The sequence below is a fragment of the Cyprinodon tularosa genome, unplaced genomic scaffold, assembly GCF_016077235.1.
Source record: "Cyprinodon tularosa strain WSP-4 unplaced genomic scaffold, ASM1607723v1 ctg238, whole genome shotgun sequence".
In the NCBI taxonomy this organism is placed as follows: Eukaryota; Metazoa; Chordata; class Actinopteri; order Cyprinodontiformes; family Cyprinodontidae; genus Cyprinodon; species Cyprinodon tularosa.
In genome coordinates, this window is record NW_024038890.1 from 681,051 (window position 1) to 705,853 (window position 24,803).

General features: G+C 38.2%; 1 protein-coding gene across 1 annotated transcript in view; it reads right to left on the minus strand.

The window, feature by feature from the left end:
* Positions 1-4,789: 4,789 nt before the first annotated feature.
* mfsd3 (major facilitator superfamily domain containing 3) overlaps positions 4,790-24,803 on the minus strand; it is a 38,670-nt gene continuing 18,656 nt past the window's right edge. The window contains exons 4-6 of the mRNA XM_038287255.1: positions 16,438-16,538; positions 9,594-9,703; positions 4,790-6,297 (exon numbers count right to left, since the gene is read on the minus strand). Coding sequence (XP_038143183.1) covers positions 6,091-6,297; positions 9,594-9,703; positions 16,438-16,538 — 418 coding nt within the window. The 3' untranslated portion in view covers positions 4,790-6,090. The remainder of the gene's footprint in view (positions 6,298-9,593; positions 9,704-16,437; positions 16,539-24,803) is intronic.

Below are 24,803 nucleotides of genomic sequence, written 5' to 3' on the forward strand. Positions count from 1 at the left end.
TTTTTTAAATTTCCTCCAAGATATTTGATTTGTTCCTCCTCTAGAGAAGGTGTACTTTTACCCTTAGTAAATATAAATAAATAGGGATGTCCCTATACATTTTAATTTCCAATACGATAAAAATATTGCGTCTTTTTGTGTTGACTGACAATGATACTGAAAAGATATATCAGTACGAATTATACCAACTTTTCTCACTCAAACAGAGACCATATAGGCGTGGGAACACCTGACCAATTTATTATTAACTACTAATGGGTTACATACATTTTAAACAGAAGCAGATAGAAGTGAAGTGTTTCGATCAGTAAGCCAATATCAGAGATTTTAAATAGAGGACAAAATGTTCCAATACTTTTACTTTTGGCTGATTTCAGACCAATATCTGATATCAGTATCTCATCAAGACATCCCTATAAACAATTTCAGACGTTATTTTTATTATCCTGATATCCCTGTCATTTGAAGTTGGATTGAACTAGATTTCTGTTGCCAGTGGCTGTTTAAAAGATATTATAATCTAGAACCTTTAAACTCTAAAAACACTGCCACAACTTTTTGGCATGTTGTGATTTTTGATCAACAAGTAATCTGAAATGTCAAAAACTTGTCCAAGTTCCATCAAAGCGTTAAAATGTAGTTAGCTGAAAAACCAAGAACAGACAACAAAGCATTGGTATGAATGAGAAGAAATGGCCAAAGTACAGTGAAGAGGAGGGAGGGTGTCCATGACTCTCGCTCTACAAACACAAAGTCACTTCCAGTGAAGGAAGCATAAGGATACCTGATGCTGCCGCTTACTCCACCTGCCCACTCAGGTTTCCCAGGAGAGCATTCTGCTAGCCACCAGACAAAAGCAGCGCAAAAAGCCAACACCTTTCTTCTCCCAAGGCACTCGAACACAAAAGGAGGAGGAAAAAAAGCGATACAACACCTTTGTTTGCAGAGATTAAAACATGTTGCTTTCTCTTGCCTCCCTCCCATCCTCTTTCCTTTACAGGTAACTCTACCAGGCTAGATATGCACTGTTACTGTCAATGAACTCTTCTTCCATTCTTGGATGCTCATAAAATCTGCCTTATTATTTTCTGTGTTTCCCATTGTCTGGATGTCTTTGTGGCATTTGTTGTGATGCTGCGAGTAGCTGATCACGCTTGGCACAGAGTGAATGTGAAGGGCTATCTTTTGCTTTGCCTCACCTTTAATATGGGTATAAAGTTGGTGATGTGACTAGATTTGTTGCCCGCCCTGATTGTTGAAGAAACTAAATAACTCATAGAAAATCTGAGTCCGATAATTACAGCTCTGGAATTTATACACACAAACACCTAGCACTGAGGCTTAAAACAAATTTGTATTTAAAGAACACATCAGTTTTGTGCATAAACACCAGATAGATTTACCCCCTCCTTAACACCTACGAGTAGTTTTTTTTTTTTTTTTTTTTTAAACGAAGGTAAAAGCTGAAAAGTGCAACAAGACACACGCCAAATCACTACAGAGGTGGCAGGGCGTTTGGCCCCAAGATGAGCAGCATCTCCACAGGGGGGTTTCTGCAAATCTGGCAACCCCAGCAGGAGGTCTCACTCTCATCAAGCACTGTGGGATCCAGACCACTTACCTACCTTCTATTGTCCATGCAGGCATCACAGTAGGACCCACAAGTTATGTAGCACTTATCCCATTACGCATAGCTTCAACATTTAGGACACACTCAGTAAAAACTGTTCATTTTGAGTTATGTAGCTAAAACGTAAAGCAGGAAATTGGTTATATTGTTTGGTTACCTGCTCTGTCCTTTCAAAATTCACCTCTATTGTACTGAAAGCAAAGCTGGAGTTCTGTGATGGTAAATTCATGCTGTTTCATTGTTGTCCTTCCCTGAGGAGGAATAGTTTGAAATCTAGTCAGAAAAGAAAAGAACCTTGATAACAGCTTTAAGAAGATTGAAAGTATGGAAATAAATCAAAGTTGGACTTTCCATCATTTTTAAAGGTGTCTTATTTCAAAGAGGTACAACTGGTGGCTCTAGTAGAGAAAGCAGAGAGAGGCCATTAAAGCAAAGGTTCTGGATGTGTGGACAAAGTTTTTAGATATGCAAACTGTTGTTAATGTGTGGATTTTACTTTTCAGCCCCTTTATCAGCACACATATCGTGATGGAAGCTACTTTACTGTAGTGTCATTAAATTATCACAAATCCTTGTGTAGGTTATTGGACTGGACATTTTGTACTCGGCTCATTTCCTTAAACATTCTCCTCAGTAGACCAATTAATTGAAGGTATAGTGGAAGATTTCGCAAATTTATGAAAAGATTTGCCCTCTCTATTAAAAAAAATAAATAAAAACTGACATACACAACCCTGTACCCACTCCCAAGAGGGAATACCTATTAAACACTTGCTATAGCATGCAAGAGCCAATTTCTCTTTATGCATACTCTGTTTAAAAGGTTGTTGTTTGCATCATTCATACAAGCTTACTTTCCAAAAGAAGATTTGCAATTTTTCCACTATTCCAGACTCACGACTGGTAAGTGAAAATGTGTAGAGCATGTAGTATGGCCTTAGGCAAACATATCACCAGAATGATTGACAATTAGGAGGACCAGTTAGTTTGAAGATCCACCCGGAAAAACGAACATCCTCCACTATACCTTTAACTTATGAACTTGTATTGGAGGATTTGGAGACCTTGCTATCACCATTTCATATCAGTTAATAATAATTGAAATGTATTGATCTGGCAATGGAGAAATTTACCTCTGCATTTAACCCATCCCCTTGGGAAGCAGTGGGCTGCTATTGTGTGGCGCGCGGGGAGCTGTTTTGGGTCGTCTTGCTCAGGGACCCTTAATGCAGGCTGCGGGGATCAAACTGGATACTTGCAACCTTCTCCGAGCACAAGCACAATGCTCTAACCAAGAAGCCTATACTCGCCAAGTTAGCCATGAGTTTGGGTTTTTTTTGTCCTTGCTTTTTATCTACACTATATTGCCAAAAGTATTTGCTCACCTGCCTTGACTCACATATGAGCTTAAGTGACATCCCGTTCCTAATCCATAGGGTTCAATATGACGTCGGTCCACCCTTTGCAGCTAGAACAGCTTCAACTCTTCTGGGAAGGCTGTCCACAAGGTTTAGGAGTGTGTTTATGGGAATTTTTGACCATTCTTCCAGAAGCGCATTTGTGAGGTCGCACACTGATGTTGGACGAGAAGGCCTGGCTCTCAGTCTCCGCTCTAATTCATCCCAAAGGTGTTCTATCGGGTTGAGGTCAGGACTCTGTGCAGGCCAGTCAAGTTCATCCACACCAGACTCTGTCATCCATGTCTTTATGGACCTTGCTTTGTGCACTGGTGCACAGTCATGTTGGAAGAGGAAGGGGCCAGCTCCAAACTGTTCCCACAAAGTTGGGAGCATGGAATTGTCCAAAATGTCTTGGTATGCTGAAGCATTCAGAGTTCCTTTCACTGGAACTAAGGGGCCAAGCCCAGCTCCTGAAAAACAACCCCACACCATAATCCCCCCTCCACCAAACTTTACACTTGGCACAATGCAGTCAGACAAGTACCGTTCTCCTGGCAACCGCCAAACCCAGACCCGTCCATCAGATTGCCAGATGGAGAAGCGCGATTCGTCACTCCAGAGAACGCGTCTCCACTGCTCTAGAGTCCAGTGGCGGCGTGCTTTACACCACCGCATCCGACGCTTTGCATTGCACTTGGTGATGTATGGCTTGGATGCAGCTGCTCGACCATGGAAACCCATTCCATGAAGCTCTCTGCGCACTGTTCTTGAGCTAATCTGAAGGCCACATGAAGTTTGGAGGTCTGTAGTGATTGACTCTGCAGAAAGTTGGCGACCTCTTCGCACTATGCGCGTCAGCATCCGCTGACCCCGCTCCGTCAGTTTACGTGGCCTACCACTTCGTGGCTGAGTTGCTGTCGTTCCCAAACACTTCCATTTTCTTATAATACAGCTGACAGTTGACTGTGGAATATTTAGGAGCGAGGAAATTTCACGACTGGATTTGTTGCACAGGTGGCATCCTATCACAGTTCCACGCTGGAATTCACTGAGCTCCTGAGAGCGACCCATTCTTTCACAAATGTTTGTAAAAACAGTCTGCATGCCTAGGTGCTTGAATTTATACACCTGTGGCCATGGAAGTGATTGGAACACCTGATTCCAATAATTTGGATGGGTGAGCAAATACTTTTGGCAATATAGTGTACCTGCTTCTTGATTTTGGACATAAAAATAAGTGCAAAATTAGGAAAAAACATGTGCCTTTAAAAATCTGAAGTAATTAGAAAACTATATCCTAAGATATGTTAATGGTTTTATGCAATTTTTCAGCGGAAATGTAATCAAGGCGACTGACTGCTCTCTGTGAATGTTCTTTTCAGAAAAAAAGCTGAATGAATAAAAGCTATTCCTCAAACCCTTTCTCTCAGTCCCACTTGGAAAAAATAAGAAGGGAAGTCATGATAATAAGGTGGGTAGGGAACATGTAAAGTTGGGTGTATTGAAGGGCCGTGTAAACCCACCTAATCCTTCCTTGCAGCATTTGTTATGTCATTAGAGCTGTTTAGGTTGCCTGTACAGTGACAAAGGCCCTATTCACTTCAATAGCCCTCAGCTAATACACTGCACAGATCTGCTGCTTTAAATCTGACCGCTAGAAGTCAGAGTGGATTTTTAAAAGTGGGGATATTTACAAACAAAGAAAATATAAGATCCAGATAATGAAGGGAAAAAAATAAATAAATAAATATAAAACACATTAAAAATGTTCTCAGCAGCTTTATTTTTGTGCAAATTTCAGGCAACACAGTAGCTGAGAGACAAAAGATGTCCTCTGCCTCTCAAACTCTACAAGTCTGGACATGGCTACATTATTAGATATGTAATGTCATTGTTTTTTTTTTTCTCCTTTCAATGTGAGAGAAAGCAGGTGGCAAAATGTTTCCTTTAGCAAAATCCACTCAAAGGAAACCAGTGTATTCTTACACAGACTGCTGCGACAAAACAATTTCTAATCCTTTACGTGAGCGACCAGTCTAATGTGATACAGTAGCAAGGAAAGCCATTTAAGATATTTTACATTTAACATGTTTAAAAAGTAAAAAAAAAAGAAATAATACAGTGCGACTTAGAACGGTAAATTCCAAGCATGTCCCATCATTCAAGTTTTTCTTGTGAGAGCTGACTTTCTTATTGAATCTGGTCAAAAAAGACAAGATGGCACCACGCAGTGTTTAAGGCAGCCTTTTCTTACAGGAGTACAGTTTACTCTGACACTTTTAGGATTACACAACATAAGGGTTTTACTTAGTAATATATGGTTTATGAGATGGAAAAAAAACTTTTGTCTTTCTGAAGACAAACTGCAACTGCCTTGTTTTGAGTCACCTATTGTTAGATGTCTATGTGTGCACTCCAAGCTTGGGCAGATCCTATATGTTCTGTGCATCTACGTCATTTCCTAAAGGGTTGAGGTAGCAGAGATTAACGAGTTGACAAGTGTAAACACTGAAACACAGGAGATCACATACATTACAGTATGACCAAAACACAGAAGCTCTATTGCTGTTGGCTGCAGGTCTTATTGCTGACATAAACATAAATTTGCTCAGATGGCAGATTAAGTTTTGATATACTCTTAATTTCAGCTACTATGAACCTTTCATCATATATTAAAATGTCTCTACCAAACACAATAAATTATCTTTCATCAAGCTAATTACCAATTTGACTGCTTCTATCATAATCGAAGCAAAAATACCTGAAATCGAGGCTTTTTTCCAGAGGGTCCATTATCTAACTACAATAGATAAGCTCAAAGCTAAAATAAATAAAATATAAGGCCACCTTAGCCCATGAAGTGATTATGAAAAGTGCACTCGGTCAGAGTACTAAAAAAGAAAGAAGTTATTTTTCTTCCTTCAAAGAATGGCTGATATTTAAGACTTTTGATATAAGACAAAATTGCTAGTTAAGATACGACTGGTAGTCAAAAAACAAAGATTTTCCTCTCAGTAATGCACCTAGACTTGCCCTGAATGAAAACTTTTTAAGATGATCTCATTTGGGCTGCTCTTTGAGCTGATTCTCCCTGAGGGCGCCGGTGAAGGTGGCCGTCCATACATGCAGGGCCGTTCCAGCTGACAGAGTGAGGAAGAAGAGGAAGGCCACTTGGAAACCAAACCAGTCCACCACTCCACCGGCCAAAGCACTGAACATCAGCTTCCCGAGAACCTCCAGAGTAGCCAGGAAACTATAGTGGGTGGCCTAAAAAGAAGAATGACAAAAGAAAAATGTTTTAGAAGAAAAACGTTTGTTGCAGGGGATGATGAAGCAGAGGAAGAGTGAAAGGATGCTCTGCAGACAGAGTTAAACATTTTAAAAAAGACACAAAAACAAAATTTAAACAGATTGATGTTTTTAATAAAAAAAAAAAGAACAATTAGTGACAGAAGACAAGAGAAAACTGGACAAGAGGTTTGATATGCAGAGGAAAAAGAACCATAAACTAGGATAATAAAACAAGAGAAAATCCACCATTTTGTTTTTAACCAAAAAAGATCCTGTTAAGCGAGTAAAAGTCTAAAATGTGACAGAACTCAGAAGTTTGATTTTAATTCCTGTCCTACAGCAGCTTCACTGGCTCTCTGACAAATCTTTTATCATCTTCTTATCATCTCATCTTCTCAGGTTCGAAGCCATCTACAGTTGTGTTCCTTCATAATAATCTGACCTTCGATGGGTCTCCATCACCACCAGATCCCTTAGATCAGCCTATTTTATCACTGTCGGACCTTCAGTCGCTTTTCTGTCCATATCCATATTTCACTGCCCTCCAACCAACAATACATCCCATCTCTCTCACTGTTCAAATCCCAATCTGAAAAAAAACATCTCTTTCACATCAGTGCATCCCATCTTGGAGTTCACTTTATCTATTTTTATTTTTTTTACCTGTAATAGTATTTGTACTGTCATAAATTTTTTATTTGGTTGTATGTTTGCTTTGAGCTGTACAGCATGCTTAAGTGTCCTGAACGATCCTTTAAATTAAAACATACTTTATTATTATTATAAAATACTTGAAAAGCAACACATCATGGCCTGATCTTAAGATCAGAGATATTTATAGTTTGTTACCAAGGCGGCGGCCAAGAGCAGCTCCTCTCGACAATTTCACGAAATATGCCGCTTAAAACCAAATAAGCTGGACATCGGGCCCGCATCTATGGTGGCCGGCACCTGCTGGAGCTACGGTCACAAGGTGTTTTGAATGCTGATGTTTTTGACCGTCTGGGGAGCTGCAGAGTGCTGAGGATGGATGTCGGCGAGGCAGGAAAATAACAGCAGGAGGAGGAGATGCGCGAGATGGAGAAAGCGAGGCTGCAGAGGGGGGCTAACTGCGAAGCTAAAGATAGATCCCCACAGACCATCGCTTCCATCAATCCTGCTCTCCAATGTCCGCTCTTTGGAAAACAAAATGGATAATTTCCAACTCGAACTCTCTTCAAAAAAGGAGATATGTAACTGCTGTGCCATCATTCTGACGGCGTATTGGCTGCGTCTGGCAGTACCGGACGGTGCTGTTGGCCTGGGGGGGCTGATGCTGTACCACGGCGATAGAAACAAAGAGCTCTGCGTGAATGGAGGCTCCTCTGAGACCGTTCACAGGCAATCTTCGGCATATAGGGAAGTACAGCCCTCTGCAGGTGAAGATGAGGACAGCACTCTAGATACTTCCCTGCCAAATGCTGAAACATCCCCAGCCGGCTCCTCCCGGCCCCCTCCGGTTTCCACACCTTCTCCAGCATCGTCTGTCTCTGCTAAAGCTGCCGATGGCACCACTGCTGCTTCAACCACGTCAGCCTCTTCAACCCAGGGGGCTACCATGATCGTCATCACCGTCCTCTTCCTCCCCTGAGCCATGAGAAGCGAGTGCTTCAGGAGGCAGTAGTAGCAGCTCAACAACAACTGCTGCTTTTTTGCATGTTTCCAAGCGATACAAGACTTTGTCTATATAAGACTCAAACTCACTGCGGATCCAGACATTTGAATTGAGAAAGTTTCCTGGAGAGGTGGCGAAACATCTTCAAATCTTGGAAACCAAGTCCAGTGGATACTTTTTTTATTTTTACGGAATGACTATGACCTGGATGACTGAGAATCTTCATCAGCAACTGCTGCTTACCTTATCAAGGCTGCACTTTAAAAAATGAAATTGTCTAGAGAGCTGTTCTTAACGAAATTTCTTATACAAAATGACAAAATAAATCTGTCCAAGTCTAAGTCTCGAAGTCTATTTATCAGACTGGGAAGAGTCATGTCAGAGCCTTTAGTATTTATTCACAAAAACAGAAAACATGGAAAAGTGGTGAACTTGCCCAGGAGTTATTAGCCTTCAAAAATGACACCCAAAGGGCATCAATGACTCGTCCAAGAGGTCGCGTAAGTATTCTGTTTTTATCATGGTACATCATGTTCTTTTTTGCCTGATGAAAAGATTCACCGTACAATGGATCTAAATACAATCAACATAAGAATGATCTCGTTTTTTAAAAATATACTATCAAAAACCTTGTTGACCAAGAGGTGAGGATCTCAGGGTGACTTCAGAGAGCGAGAGCTTCAGGGGCAGCCTATGGCAGCGCTCCGATGCAGAGATCTCTGAAAGCCTGTGTGACCAAAGCGAAATGGAGTGTCTTTATCCTGAGCAACTTGTTTCACAGATTTTGTTTCTTTCTCCTCGGTATCCTTCACAAGCACTCATGCTATCAGCTTTCTGTTACTGGATAGCACTACTTTCAGTAACACGCACATGCTACTGAACATGTGCCAAGACAAACTGATGCTCTTTCTGTTCTGAGAATCCCAAGTAATAAACAAATAGATCCTTCCTAAGCCTAATAAAACTCTTATCCAATTTTTGTAAAGTTTTGCTCATAATATTGATCAGAATTTATAACAGATTCCTGCTTTTTTTTCGTTACTGTTACACGCAAAAGGAGTCACTGTCACTGCGATAATCATAATTTGTCACTTTTCAAAGATTGACTGAGTGGCGTCTAAACGGCTTTTTCTATCACCTTTAGGCCCAGATTTAACGGGGACAAAAGGAGTTTGGCCAAAAACATGAAAACAAAAGAGGAGAGCAAAATTTTAGGAATCAGTCAGAGCATTTAAAAATGAACTTGGTATGATAGACGGAGGCAGATGAAGACAGAGAGAAAAGAAGAAAGCAATAAATGATTTAATAATTATTGATGTTGAGATTTCACAGTTGGAAACAGCTGGTGAGAAGCGGCAGGTAAAGCAGGGAGCAGGTGTGGTAACGCCCCTTTCTGACAATCCCTCAAGTAAAATGACTTTATATTACAAAATAGTACATAAAGCCAAGTCAGATTAGAGAAAATAAAAACAAGGAAAGAACATAGACTTTCCTTTCTGGATCAGAGGGAAAAATAAGGGATTTGTAAAGGCGTAGGATATGACCTAACACTGCTGAATAACACGACTGGCACCAGAAACAAATCAAGAGAGCACACAGTGAGTGAAGTCTTTGTTACCTGAATGCTTTCCTCTGCCCTCTGGGTGCAATGCATCATGGTAGTGAAGGTGAGCGTGGTGATGAGACCACCCAGGAAGTGTTGAACGCTCATGCTCAGGACTGCCATTCCTACACAAGCAAAGACATGAGAGGAAAGTAAGTCTTATTCAATCTCAAAACATCTGCATCTGAATCCAAATTTAACAAAAAAAAAACACTATCCTGACGGATATAAAAGCTATATTACTCTGTTTTCCTCATACTTTTTCTATGTAAAAGTCAAAGTAAAGAGATAAAGCAGAAAGAAAAAGGTAAGATGCTGAGGAGTAGAGTCTACCCCCCACACATACATCTCCAAAAACACATGTAGTGTTATCCTCTAAGGGGAAAGTGGCAGAGCAGTGTTAGTGGGAAAACACAGAGGAACCACAGAGCCTATCTGTCTCTTCTCCCACGAACACTGAATTATTCACTGAAGACGGCAGAGTTTTTGCCGAATAAGTATCTTCAGTCAGCGATGCGAAGCTGCCGGAGTCAAACAGACACTCTGCCTGATCAGACTGGAAGAGTGGGAAGCGGAGTGTTATCATGTAATATTGAAAATCTGAAACCGAATGTTTTTCTGTTTCCTTTCTTTTTGTTCCCCTCCGCTTTAAAATTTCTGAAATCTTTGTCAAGCTTTGGAACAGAGGCAGAATGATGGGCCCTGACGTTCAGCTTGAGAGGTTTGATAGGGAAGCTGATATATTTGGTAAAGTCAAATGGAGGAGTAGAGAATGCCAAACACTACCAGACTGGCTGTCCAAGGTAATCAAATGTGTTATTTGTGTCAATTTTCATAATTTTATTTTTTTAATAAGATCCAAAGGAAATGCTAAATATCTGACTGGTCATTATTTAAACTGCACTGTTTGGAAAATGTGTTCAAAAAGCATCAGCTGGAGCTGCAGTTTGCAAGATTAAAGAGAGTTGATTCCTGTTGGTAAGTTTTATCAGCCCTTATTTTGTTTGAGCCACAGCAGGGGTCCTGGGGATGCAGAGGCATCTTAGCTCTTTGTAGTTTGTATGTTTTATTCCCTTTCACAGTTAAAAGTCTTTGCATCCTTCATTATCAGCACATCAAACTAAGTTTATACCACCCTAAACTATACATGAAAAAAAAAAAAAACATCAACCTATCTGTAGGTGAGAAAGTGATCATTCCCATTATGAAATAAAGACGAAACAATGACTAACCAGATTCTTTGGAAAGCTGAATTCATTTTTACCAGCCAAAATCTGTGAAATCTAAATTATTTAATGAAACTTATGGGAGAATTATCCTGCCATAATGCAAGAGCACATAATTTCAATTTGAGAAAAGAATTTCATCTTCTTGCACTCAAAACTTATAATGCTCACACTCAAAACATGCGCTCTCTCTCAAATATTTTCTCTTCTCTCTCAAATCTTTGTTTCTTCTCTCAGATTTAATGCTTCTTGCACAGATATTTTCTCCTCTCGCTTGCCTCCTTCTCTTCGCGCACAAACCGCGCTCTGCTCAAGTCTCAGTTACGCTTGCAAACCCGTAGGCTCTGCTTGCGGATTTTTTTTGCTCTCTCTCAGATTGGATCGGATCGTCGCCTAGCAACCTTTCCAGCCAATAGAGTACACAGCCTCAGAAAGGGTGTGCTTGTCTAACTCGACTGAGTGTGCCTGTGATAAACCTTACCGACAATAAGTTGGCTTTTTAATTTAAAAGCTATTAAAATAAGAAGCTGAAAAACAACAACAATCAGGAAAATAAAAAAGGAAATAATAAAGGGGGATTCAAGAATCACCAATGAAAAGTCACTTAAATTTCTGCTGGAGGCAGAATTAGCATCTGCCCTGACCAGCAAACTTTTTTTTTTCTGATGAGCAACTCTGAGGCGGGAGTTTTCTGTTCACATCACGTCACGTCTGAAAACAGATATATTTTAAATTAAAAAGCCATTTTACTGTCGGTAAGGTTTATCACAGGCACGCTCAGTAGAGTTAGACAAGCGCACCATTTCTGAGGCTGTCGTTCTATTGGCTGGAATGGTTGCTAGGCAACAATCTGATCCAATCTGAGAGAGAGCAAAAAAAATCCGCAAGCAGAGCCTACAGGTTAGCAAGCGTAACTGAGACTCGAGCAGAGTGCGGTTTGTGCGCGAAGAGAAGGAGGCAAGCGAGAGGAGAAAATATCTGTGCAAGAAGCATTAAATCTGAGAGAAGAAACAAAGATTTGAGAGAGAAGAGAAAATATTTGAGAGAGAGCGCATGTTTTGAGTGTGAGCATTATAAGTTTTGAGTGCAAGAAGATGAAATTCTTTTCTCTAATTTGAAAAAGCGTGATTTGAAAAAGCTGCGAGATTTTTTAGCCAGATGGCGTGATTTTTGTCAACCTAGCGGTAATTTTGATGTAGTTACCAAAACGACAAACAAGCTAGAAAGCGCTATCATATGGCAGTCTTCTGTACAGTGGTCATACATTAAAAAATTTTCATTAATTTTTTTCTCTCAGACATTGGAGAGGTGCATTTAAATGTTATAGAGCTAAACATGTTAAATTGGTTACCTGTTATTTTATTATTATTGTCTTGTTGCTGCATTTATTTTGTCAGGGAAAACTAATCCTGAGTCAGTTAAAAGTCAGGGAATTCTGAAATTATGTAAGACTGTGGAAACCCTGTATAAAATAACTGTATAATGATTCTCTAGAAAAGTCACATTATATTAATAGTATTATCTTGTATAAACATACTGTGACTCTAAAATAAGTTATTCATTTGTGATATTGACTTCTATCTTGTGATTTATCTTAAGTTTTTAACACGTCAAGTTTTTTTTTTAGATTTTTAACATTACAATTTGTATTTTTCCCAAGCACACAACAGTTTAAAGCAAAGTTTAGTTTGAAAAGAATGTGCAGGAAGGATTGAAAGGCATGTTAACACGGTAATGTAGGCTTGAGTTCATTATCTGAGGCATGCATATACACACCAGGAACCTGTAAAATTAAAAAATACTGAATTACAAAAAACCTTTAAAAAACAAACATGTTTCATTGAAATATATACAAAAATGAATATTAGGAACTATATTTATCAAACATTATACTGGGCAATTAAAAATTGTTTCTGGGCAAATGAAATGTGAAAGTCACTTGCCCAAAGGGCAAGTGGCAAAAATCCTTAAAGGAATAGTACACCCAAAACATGATTAGCCTTCATTTTCTACTCACCCCCATGCTGAACAACACTCTGGAGTACTTTTTTGATATCTCAAATGCATCTGGAGATCTGGGAGGCTTCTTGCTGTCTGCTGACATTCAAATAATGGAGGTCTATGGCGCCCGAGACAGAAAGGTCCATAAAAGTCCACAAAAAACGTGTCAATATTCCTCCATACTGCTCGTCCAATGTATTCCAAGTGTCCTGAGTGGGTAGCATCCAGAATTTACTCGAAACGAAGTCATTTAGAATGTTTTTAGAGCATAAACAGTAGTGTATAGGATTTCCTGAAAGCGTGCACATGCGCGTTCACGACGCTACGGAAGCCGGCAGACCAAACCAGCGCATTCAGCTCGGCAAAGAACTCATGCTCTTCCTCAACACTGAAGTCCTCAGACATTTTTCTTTCGTTGTTTCTTTCTTTGCACAGGTAAACAGCACATTTCTTCTTCTACGCTTGCATTATTGGCAGAGCAGACGCTGAATGCGCACTTTCATCTGGTTTGGTCTGCCGGCTTCCGTAGCGTCGTGAGCGCGCATGTGCGCGCTTTCAGGAATCCTATACACTACTGTTTATGCTCTAAAAACATTCTAAATGACTTCGTTTCGAGTAAATTCTGGATGCTACCCACTCAGGAAACTTGGAATACATTGGACGAGCAGTATGGAGGAATATTGACACGTTTTTTGTGGACTTTTATGGACCTTTCTGTCTCGGGCACCGTAGACCTCCATTATTTGAATGTCAGCAGACAGCAAGAAGCCTCCCAGATCTCCAGATGCATTTGAGATATCAAAAAAGTACTCCAGAGTGTTGTTCAGCATGGGGGTGAGTAGAAAATGAAGGCTAATCATGTTTTGGGTGTACTATTCCTTTAACCTCAACCCCTGACAGGAGTTGACGCGCCAGCAGCACTTTATAGGTCTGCTGTATGGGACCACTTTGCATTTAGAGTGACCTACGATGACGGCGGAAAGAAAGTTGTGGATAAAAGTGCAACAGTGTGCAAGCATTGTGCAACACGTTTTATTTATGCTAACAGCAACATGACCAACATGTCATGCTAACCCCGAAATCCAACATACTCCGTCAGCGCTCCGCCCCGCTGCGCTCCAGACCGCCTGCACAAAGCAAAGCCTACAGCCTCCGCTGTGGCTCCCGTCCGCTCCGCTCTGAGTTCCTTGTAGATCGTAGAGGGCATGCGTGAGATGATTAAATTCAAAGCAGCAAAACATGCGGAAATGATCCATGGTTTCCGCGAATCATTAAAAATAATTGCAATTCATAAATTTTTGGGGATTTTTTCCAATAATTTCATTAAAAAAAAATTTTCATTCATTTTAATAATTTTTATTTATTTATTTTTTATTTTTTCGGTGTAACAATAAACATGTACCGAACCGAACCGAAAACCGTGACCACGAAACCGTGAACCGAACCGAACCGTGGATTTTGTCAACTGTTCCACCCCTAGAACTTATAGTTCAAAATTTAAACAACTCCAGACTATATGCTTATGATATTCTTTTTCAAATTTTCTACAACTTTTTTATTTCAAAATAGGAAACTCAATGTAAACCCAAATCAGTGTTTTTATCTTTATATCTTCTATCCCTTGTGTGACAGTTATCTATAAAACCTGTACAGGTGAATACATGCACCTGTGAAGCTCAATTTGAATCAATTTGACTGTATGATCTGGTTGAACTGTAAAGTGCCTTGAGATGACTTGTGTTGTGAATTTGGCGCTGTATAAATAAACTGAATTGAATTGAAAAATAAACTGAATTGAATTGAAGACATTTATGCCTTTAATGTTAAATTCATGCACATCACACATCTACAATACATGAAGTCTGGGCTTTCTCTTACAGCCCCAAAGTCCAGATTTGGGGTATGTTGAGGATATGATATAACTCTAGTTGGCTCCTAATTTGGTCCGTGGGAGAGGCCTAGTTCCTCCAGATGATAGGCTGGTGACCCCTGATCTATATCATCATTACAGAGTATAAAAATACCTTCTTGAATACTTTATTGATATACAGTTTTAGGGTTAGGGTTATGAACAAAACTTGATCATAGTCCACCAGTTACACGTTACTAAATTAATGTGGTCAAAATATCCATAAGCAAATAAGTCAGAAATTCATGACTGTTCCTAAAATGTGAGGCTAGAAATCAGAGCTTCACTTGGCTAAACCCACAAAGCAAACAGAAATTCAGAGATGGTAGAGAAGCATTACCTTAAGATATATGTACCCACATAAAAGTAAAAAAAAAAATTTCTTAAAAAGGTCTTAAGTATAAGTAAAGAATTGTTCGGTTAAAATTCCACTAAAGTACGCGGACATTATTGACTATAACTTATCTATCTGATAACTTATATTTTCAGATAGATAAAATAGTTCGTAAAGTAAAAGGGTAAGTAAATGATACATGTTAGAAAAGTCAAAAATAGTACAGCTAACAAAGCAATGTACTATTAAATATACACTCACTTAACTTCAGAATAGGACACCAGAGTCGTCGAACTGAAAATAGTATTAGAAAAACTAAGTTTGAGAATAAATAAGAAGACTTACTTTAACGTTAAGTTCGTAGGTAGGTGTTTGTATCTGGTTTTTGGTAAAAATATTTACTCTTAATTCAGTGTAGTAGGAAGAGGTGGGTATAGTAGTAAGAAATTACATAAAGGGCGAATTAGATTAAATTAGATTTAGATTCAACTTTATTGTCATAACACATGTACAGGTACAAGGCAACGAAATGCAGTTAAGGTCTAACCAGAAGTGCGATAGCAGCAAGTGCAGGATAAATAATGGTTCCATAAATACAGGACATGGGTTTCTACTGAATAAGTATAGAGATGAATACCATTATAAACAGAATCTTACTAATAGATGAATATAATATATAGATAACTAGTGTTATGAACTAAATTTACAGCTGGATATGAACCAAATATAATATCCAGGTGGATATTACTATAAAAAGGGTTTTTACGGTTATGTACAATAGCATATATACAGATGGGTTTTACTTTAAAATGAATAAATCAAGTTTGGACAGAAGCTATCTAAATTAAATTGCAGTAGAAGGTAATTGCATATTACAGTTAAAGTATTTCAAATGTATATGTAAACAATTGGTACTATGAATAAAGAATGGTGTCACTTTTAAATAGTATTGCTTAATTAGAAGTAAACAGTATGGTGTAAAACTAATTCCATAAGTAGCAAATACAGCATTTTCCCTCAAATGACATGTTAACAAATCAGCCGACTCTCAACTTAAGAAAATGGCTAAATTAACGATTTCCTATGAAACAGGACACATTTACAGTAGAAGGAATTTTGGAGTTACTGGTCAGGTACGAACCACATAGCGCGCAGCTCATCAGTGACATTGTAACAAATTTCAATTTATTTAAAAAATATATATATATATGTGTGTAAGGGTGCCATTTTTGAGTCAATTTGCAAACTGTTGTATTTTCTTGTAAACTTTGTTTAAATCTCCAATATTTTTCCTCAAACTGTCTTGGTGTTGAACTTTTTCGGTTGGATGGTAGCTATTACTGTCGAGCTTACTAACTTGACATTCTTGTTTTACATACAGTTTCTTACCTTTCATAAGCGGAGAAGGTTCTAGTACTGTAAGTAAGGAACTCTGGAAGACCATGCTGATGGTTCGCAGCACGAAAACCCGACGCATCATAGTCCCGATGCTGAAGAAAAAAAAAAAAAACACAGAACCAAAAAGAGCATTAATGAGCCTCCAGTTTCATATCCTTACATTTAGAGACATCCAGACTCTTATTGTATCACATACAATAAAACTAACACACATTCATGGACACACACATTTACATGGCAGCAAGCGCGTAAGTAAACAAGTCCCCAGACACTAATTGATTCCCTGTTAGTGCAAAGAAATCATCCCCCTGTGGGTTTGATTCATGACGTAATCAATAACCTAAGGAGATCCTCAGCATGAGAGAGATAATTAATCACTGTTAACATACATACAAACACACAGACACACACAAATGGGCACTCGCATTGTTGATGTGACAACAGGGATTAACAATGCCAATCACTCAGAGGATACCTGCCACTCAAAGGCTTGCGTGTGTTTGTTTATGATTTTCTGCATGTAATTATTTATGTGTAAAAAAGACTGTGAGGAAGAAGGGTCTGTTGCACAAAGCAGAATATTGAATTTAAAGGGGTAAGGGCCCTGTCTACACTATACATATTACCTTCCACCTTTTGATAGACATCCACACAGAAATAGCTTATTTTGACTGTGACTGGAGATGGAAATTTATTATTGTGTATAACGGGTGCAAATTTCTCACGGAATATGCTCAGTTTTCTGTTCCAGTGAGTTAAAAAATAAGAATAAAAGAAAAAAAAATAGTAAAGAGTAAAAATACAGTTTGATTAGTAAAAGTAGTAGAGTTTGATACTCTAACAAATCTCAAAACTATCCTTTATTAAATTATGCCTAAGAAAATTGTGTTTACAAATGCAACACACAATAACCAATCATTGGAGAGTGTTTATTAGAACTTAAGGTGTTGCTTTTATTGGTTTAAAATAAATTTTGGTTATCAATAAATGCAAACTTCTACATAAGTAGATATTATGCATGCAACAAAGATAAGTAGCAATTCATTACATAAGTAGAATGGGGCAATTTGCAGCACTGCTGCCTTGCACCAAGAAGATCCTGGGGTCTCTTTGCATATAGCCTGATTGTCCTCCCCATGCATGCATAGGTTCTCTATGCATAGGTTCTGAGCGTTACTGCCATTTTACACGTATTTCAGCCCCAACCCGCTCCACTGTGCTGAAAATTTATCTGCCCTCCTAATTCACATCTCTGCTCTTCTGGGGTGCGAAGTCTGCAGTAATATTGCAAGTTTTTTAAGTAAATACAGCTGTTTTTAGTAAACTATATTGAAAATATGGATCCTGGTATCATACGATTTACTTTTGGATTTCTGAATACTTACTGCAGAAATGTTTTAACATTCAGATTCAAAAATACAATCAAATCGCATTTTGCCTGCATGCTGCATGCAGTTGGATGCACTATCATACAGAGACACTGCAATTGTTCTAACTGGCTATAATTGTAGCGTATTTACTGCATAGTTTACAGCTGGGTGGAGTGGAGGCTATGTAAATTAAGGTTTCTAAATTTCCAAAAGACGTGCGAGGGGCCAGGTTTTTGTTACCTGATGGGGATTATTTTGTAGGATTATGCTACATTTTGGGGACCTATGGTGTGTTTACATCGAACGCGAACTCTGCAACATTTTCGCCGAATTTGCATGTTTTTCTTGAGTCATGCGAATTTGTCCAGGGGGCGAAAGGATCTTCTGTCATCGAGTCTGAATGTTGTTGATTTCCACAATGGCAGACATTGATTTCTAGGAGCAAATCGCAGTGCTTTTTGCATTTTTGAAAAGCCGAATAAAACCTTCAACGTCCCTAGGATCAAGATATTCCGGGTTCTCCTCCAGGAAATACCAACTTCCGAGTATCTGTGACCCACCTTGGGGGCTCTGCTGTTCTGCATTGGTGAAATAATTACCTGGACAACAGAGGGTTAGATGAGATGGCATTCTGAAGCTCAGACAAGAGCAGCGGGAAATCATTGTGAGAACACTGGAAGGGAAGAAAACTGAAACGATACCAGGCTGCAGGTCATGTCAGCATCTTAGACTACGGAAACACAGTGGGAGATTGGAGGATTCCTCCTGGGAACGTAAAAACTCGAGCAGAGAGAGGAGGAAGAGCTGAGAAGCCCACTGGGGGAAAGAGTAACAGTATGGAGAAGCTACAGCTGGCTTCGGGCTAGCTGTAGAAGCTAATTGTGATGATTCAAAGCTACAGAAGGGCATAGCAGTAGATTGGATAATTCTATAGGCAAGACAGAACACTGAAGGCGAGGCGGCGATCGTATGTTGCCAACTTCTTCAAAATCCTACTGTTCACTTCCCTATATTTGCCAATGTCGCCTCGTTCAGCTTCACTATACTCCAGATCGACCTTTCTACATTGAGATAACATGGGAATCCTTCATTCCAGCTGCACCTAAGATACTTTGTGAACGTCTCTTTATAGGTACTTGTAGAATCAAGTACCTCTTTATTTGTACTTGACTGGTCCCTATGAGGACAGATTGGCTTGTTGGTGTGTGGGCTAGGTTTAGTACTAAGGTGTGAATCAAGTTCAGGGTAGGTTTACAGTTAGGCATGTGTTTCTAATAGTTATGATAAGGGTTAGGTTTAGGAATTGTGCAGGAAATGTACTTGCATTTATTCAGTTCTCTGCTTTTTATGTAACTTTGCTGCCTCTTGGCCAGGACTCCCATGAAAAAGAGGTTTTTAATCTCAATGGGAATCGTTTTTCCTGGTTAAATAAAGGTTAAATAAAAAATAAAAAACCCAACAATATAGGATCAAGAGAGTGAGGGTTTTTATGCAGATAACAGGAAGGCTAAACTGATCACAGCATGTCATGTCATCTCCTGGTTACCATATTGATCTACATTTTGTAGCATATGCACACTAGGGCTGCTGTTTTAGTAAGGCTAATCATTTTAATTATGCTAATTAGTATCAAATTATAAAGATTCGGAAATTTCATTTTCAAATCATTTAGTTTTTTTATAAGAAGGATATAGTAAAATACTGCTTTACAAAGCCTTTTCCATTATACAACTGAGTAATGTAACGTTTATTTATTAAAACGTCATGACAGGAAGGATAGGAAACAAACAAAAAAAAATAGTTGGTACATCCACACTTTTTCCAAATCAATTTTTTTAAGTGTGCACTCTTTACATAATACAAACTCGATTTATTGAGAAACATTTTCATTAATAAAATATTTAATAATTGTGTTAAAAAAAAAAAAAAAAAACAACAACCTTATTTTCCACTGGATTCCCTCTCTCCACACTAAGCCAAGCCTATCCCTACCTGCTTCTGGAAAACCAAGCCTCTACCATTCACATGCTAAAGACATTCTTCTATTTGCTTCTTCTTTACCTCCTTTCTCAATGATAGCCTTTCATATGACGCTTTCTCAAGAGATCCTAAAGTGTGTGGCTGTAGGGGTGTGTGTGAGTGTGTATGTGAGAGTGAAGGAAAACCTGTCTGGCTGTCACGTTACACAAGCCAGGCCCACATAAGAATACATTTGTTCTCAGGTTGCTGCAGGTGGCTCTAAAGAGGGTCCCTTACTGACCACTCAGCCGTTTCTGATGGTGGACAGGATAAACGTTCCAACTGAGCTCTTAGACGTGGGACACAGCCCGTTGGACAACCTCTCCTCTGTGTGCTAATGTGGGGGTGATAAGAAGAGGTGAGGAAGGAAAAGTGTTCATCTGGCACAGAAAACAAAATGAAATAGAGGCTCTTTGAAAAACTTTTTACCACATAATTTGGCCTTTGCAATTAATTATAAACATTGTAAACAGGGTGAAGCAATCACTCTCTTTTTGTCTGCATGACAAATTGAAATTTACCTACAATCATTAGCTCCATTCTAACAACTTTTAAAACCAAAAGAACTCAGAAATTTCTGTAGAAGCAGGGAAAGACAACAGTTTAATGCTGAAAAGGGACCATTCATATCTGTGGCAATCTGGAATAAATCAATGACAAAGGTATTTATGCCTTTAACTCTGTTATATTGTGTTTCTTTTTTCACAGGTATTTTTGTTTTGACTGATTAATTATTGTACTTGTTTGTCTTAATTGGTTTGTTTAATTTTTTTGTACTTCTTGATAACACAAAAGCACAAGTATGCTGGTGAAGGTTCTCAATCATCCAGATCATAGTCATTCCAAAAGAAAGTAAAAATAATCCACTGGACTTGGTTTCCAAGTTTGAAGACGTTTCATTGCTTTGTTGGGCTACTGTATAAAACCTCAAACTCAACGCTATTCCTGACATTTTGTATTGAAAAAGCTTCCTGGATGGGAAGCGAACGTCTTCAATCCTGAAAACCACGTCCAGTGGATTGTTTTTAATTTTTTTTTTGTTTGGAAAAAAAAACACAAAGTAACAAAAAAACAGAAAGTAATCCTTAACTTCTGCGTCTACAATTCTGTCTATTTCCTGCCTTTAGAAGCATGAGCTGTTTGAGGTAGATGACATCTTACAGGTCGAATAAAACTGAAGACTTCTTTAAAGCATCACTGTGTAAGTTTTAGCCCAGGTAACTTGGCAGGCTTTACTTGCTGCAACACCAGGGGCTCAATACAATTGAGATGAATTCCTTAATTATGGAACTTAAGTAAATTTGACTTGAGTAGAAAACTTTATAATTTGCTATTATTCCCATTCTGACTAGGTTTACACCAGGTGATAATTACATAATAACGAGACCAGCTGTTTGACCAATTACATGTTAAGCTGTAATGTGCTTTAAGACGCAAGTTGTACATTTGTGCAATAAGCAAAATAAAAATGATTGAGACGTTAGATTTCATAGCATCATAATAGACAGGGCCTCTTTTAGAGACCGTATAGGAGGAAACATAACGAGATTTGTAATAAAAAAATGAAGCCATGAGGAATGACATAAGCCTCAGGCTGTAAATATTTACTTTTTAACAAATTTATGAACATTAGAGCTATTTATCTCACAAAGGATAAACATCACTGGTAAAGCGTTCAAAAAAATAAAATAAAATAAAAAAAACCACTGGACTTGGTTTTCCAAGTTTGAAGAAATTTCAAAATGTTAGCTCTGAGTTTCAAACTTTATAGGGTAGCCCAACAAAGCCTTGTTTAGGCTTAGAAAACAAGCATCTAAGAAAACAAGCTTCCTGGATGGGAAGCGAAATGTCTTCAAACTTGGAAAACAAAGTCCAGTGGTTTGTTTTTTTAAACTTTTTTGAAACGACTATAACCTGGATGAATGAGAATCTTCAACAGCATACCACTGTGTAAGGGTACTGGCAAAGGTTGCTAGTTTAGTTTGAGATAATTTCTAATTTATGATTACTTCTTAGCAGGGGAATAAAATCTCAAAGTAAATCCCATAAAACACCTCTGATCTTTTGGAAGAATGACGCAATAAGATGACTTTGCTCCGAGTGTGTTCTGTCTTTAGTGGTGTGTGAAAGGTTTATTCCCTGTACGAGCGAGATGGAGATGGCATGAAGGATCAAAAGACAAAGTATCACAATGACATCTTTTGAAAACACTTTAGGCCTTAGAAAACTTTGGCCTTTGGAGGTTTCCTCTTTGTTTATTAGTGTTCCTTCACGAAGGGAAAGAACCAAACAGGCTGACATCAGAAAGAGAGAGCAGAGAACAAAGGACTGAGTAAGCTAACACACATATATAATACTGACATAGATACTGGTATAAGGAAAAAAGATACCACAAGTTGACATTAACAGGTGGTACAAAGAATATTTACTGCCTATTGATCACATGATGCAACTTGACATCAAACTCGCCGCGGGGCAAACAGTCTGCACATCAAAAAATATATGTGAAATTTTTTGGATGAATTCTTAGAATTAAAATATTAAAATCTTACATTTCTTGCTCTAAATGTATGTTATTGTAAAGTATTGTTAAACTATAATGACTGGATTATGTCTGGTTGTGAACTAGATCAGATTTAATTAAACAAGGTAGTGAGGTCCAACTTTAAAATAGTTTTAACATAAAATGCACATGCCTGATCAAAATCTAAAGACCAGTTAAAAAAATCTTAATAATGCACTGTTGGATTGTGAGTCAGTAATAATGAGAGCTTCAAAATGAAAAAATGAAAAAATTGGAATAAGAGGCCAAAAGTTGTAATCAGGGAATGTATTGAGAACAACAAATAAACTCAAGTTGACTTTTTAATCAGCTGATCAAAAGTTTAGACTGCAGCCATTTAAAGCAAAAATACATGCAAAAAAATGAATTCCAACTCAGTAATTGCACTGTGAAGATCTCTTGATGGCAAATGCAAAAAGCCTTTATATGTGGTAGGATTGTTAAGACTAGGGGTATAAATAATAATCGTTTTGTATCGATGCATCGATCCAACAGCCGACGATCCGATGCATCGATACGTCCGCAAGAGTATCGATTCATGTATTTTTTTTCTGCGGTCTATTTTTATCCAATTGCTCCTGGACGTAGCGGTGGCGCTAAACCTATTTTGCCTTCCCACCTTTCTTCCTGGTTATACTCTTACAGCAGTTTGTTGCGGTAAGCTTGACATAGACTTTTTTTATTTATGCTCAGTATTTAAGCGTGGTCTGTGCTACACGCTGTGGGTCTAGATACGGCCGAGGCAGTGGGGGAGATCCAGGTGGAAAAAGGGTCCCAGCGTTCTCGCGCACCTCGCTCTTCTAGCGGGTCAAACTTCACCAGTTGTTTTCTGCAATTTCGGTCATGAAAACAAAACAAGCCTGCCTCCTGTCTGCGGCACTGTTTGCGGTGAGCTACAATTTGGGAGAGGTGCAACTGTCTGTGGAGGGGGCGGGGACGTCTGGAGCCGAGGTATTTCATTGCACTCATTGCACTGATTTTATGCAGTATTTTTTGATGCAAAGCCTTGCAGAATCTATAACGCAGGGGTATTACTATTTTTCAGTGAATGAGGTTTTAATAGGAATAGGTGGAGTACAACTTCTCTACTTCTGTTAAAAAAAAAGAAACAATTAATCGAATTGAATTGTATCGTGGTGTATTCTTGAGTATCAAAAATAATCGAATCGTTGGGTCAGGAAATCGATACTGAATTGAATCGCTATGATGGGTGTGATTTACACCCCTAGTTAAGACGCATGAAGAAGGTTGTGAAACAAAAGAAAGAAGTGGTAGACCTCCCAAAAATCTCTCTGTTATTGAGCTGGAAGATCCAAATGCTTGTCCATCAAGATACAAAAGATCTTGATCCCAAAGAAAGACCATTATTGGTGCAATCTGTTAGCACCTGATTAAAATGTATTAACTATTAGACAGTATCCATCCAACAGGCATTTGTTTACTCAGCAATATATACTTTCAGATCTATTTATCCCAACTGTAGGTTTGCATATGTCTAGCACTTTATCAGCAACTCTAATTCATTATAGGTTAAAAACACTGCACTGCAATAAAGTGTTTTTGTTTATTCTGATTGAACTGAATGTGTTCACTGTCTATTTCATCTATTGTGTGCTGGCACTTTATAGCTAAATAGAATTGGATTTCTGCTAAAAGGCAATATATGTTTTACTCACTTGGAAAGCATCCACATAATAGTAAGACAATCATAAGTTGGTTAATGTGTCATAAGAAATAAACTCTAGTCTCAGTGTGACAGGCCTGAGTCATTTAAGAAAGAAAGCTAATATATGAAGCTTTAGATAGATAGATAGATAGATAGATAGATAGATAGATAGATAGATAGATAGATAGATAGATAGATAGATAGATAGATAGATAGATAGATAGATAGATAGATAGATAGATAGATAGATAGATAGATAGATAGATAGATAGATAGATAGATAGATAGATAGATAGATAGATAGATAGATAGATAGATAGATAGATAGATAGATAGATAGATAGATAGATAGATAGATAGATAGATAGATAGATAGATAGATAGATAGATAGATAGATAGATAGATAGATAGATAGATAGATAGATAGATAGATAGATAGATAGATAGATAGATAGATAGATAGATAGATAGATAGATAGATAGATAGATAGATAGATAGATAGATAGATAGATAGATAGATAGATAGATAGATAGATAGATAGATAGATAGATAGATAGATAGATAGATAGATAGATAGATAGATAGATAGATAGATAGATAGATAGATAGATAGATAGATAGATAGATAGATAGATAGATAGATAGATAGATAGATAGATAGATAGATAGATAGATAGATAGATAGATAGATAGATAGATAGATAGATAGATAGATAGATAGATAGATAGATAGATA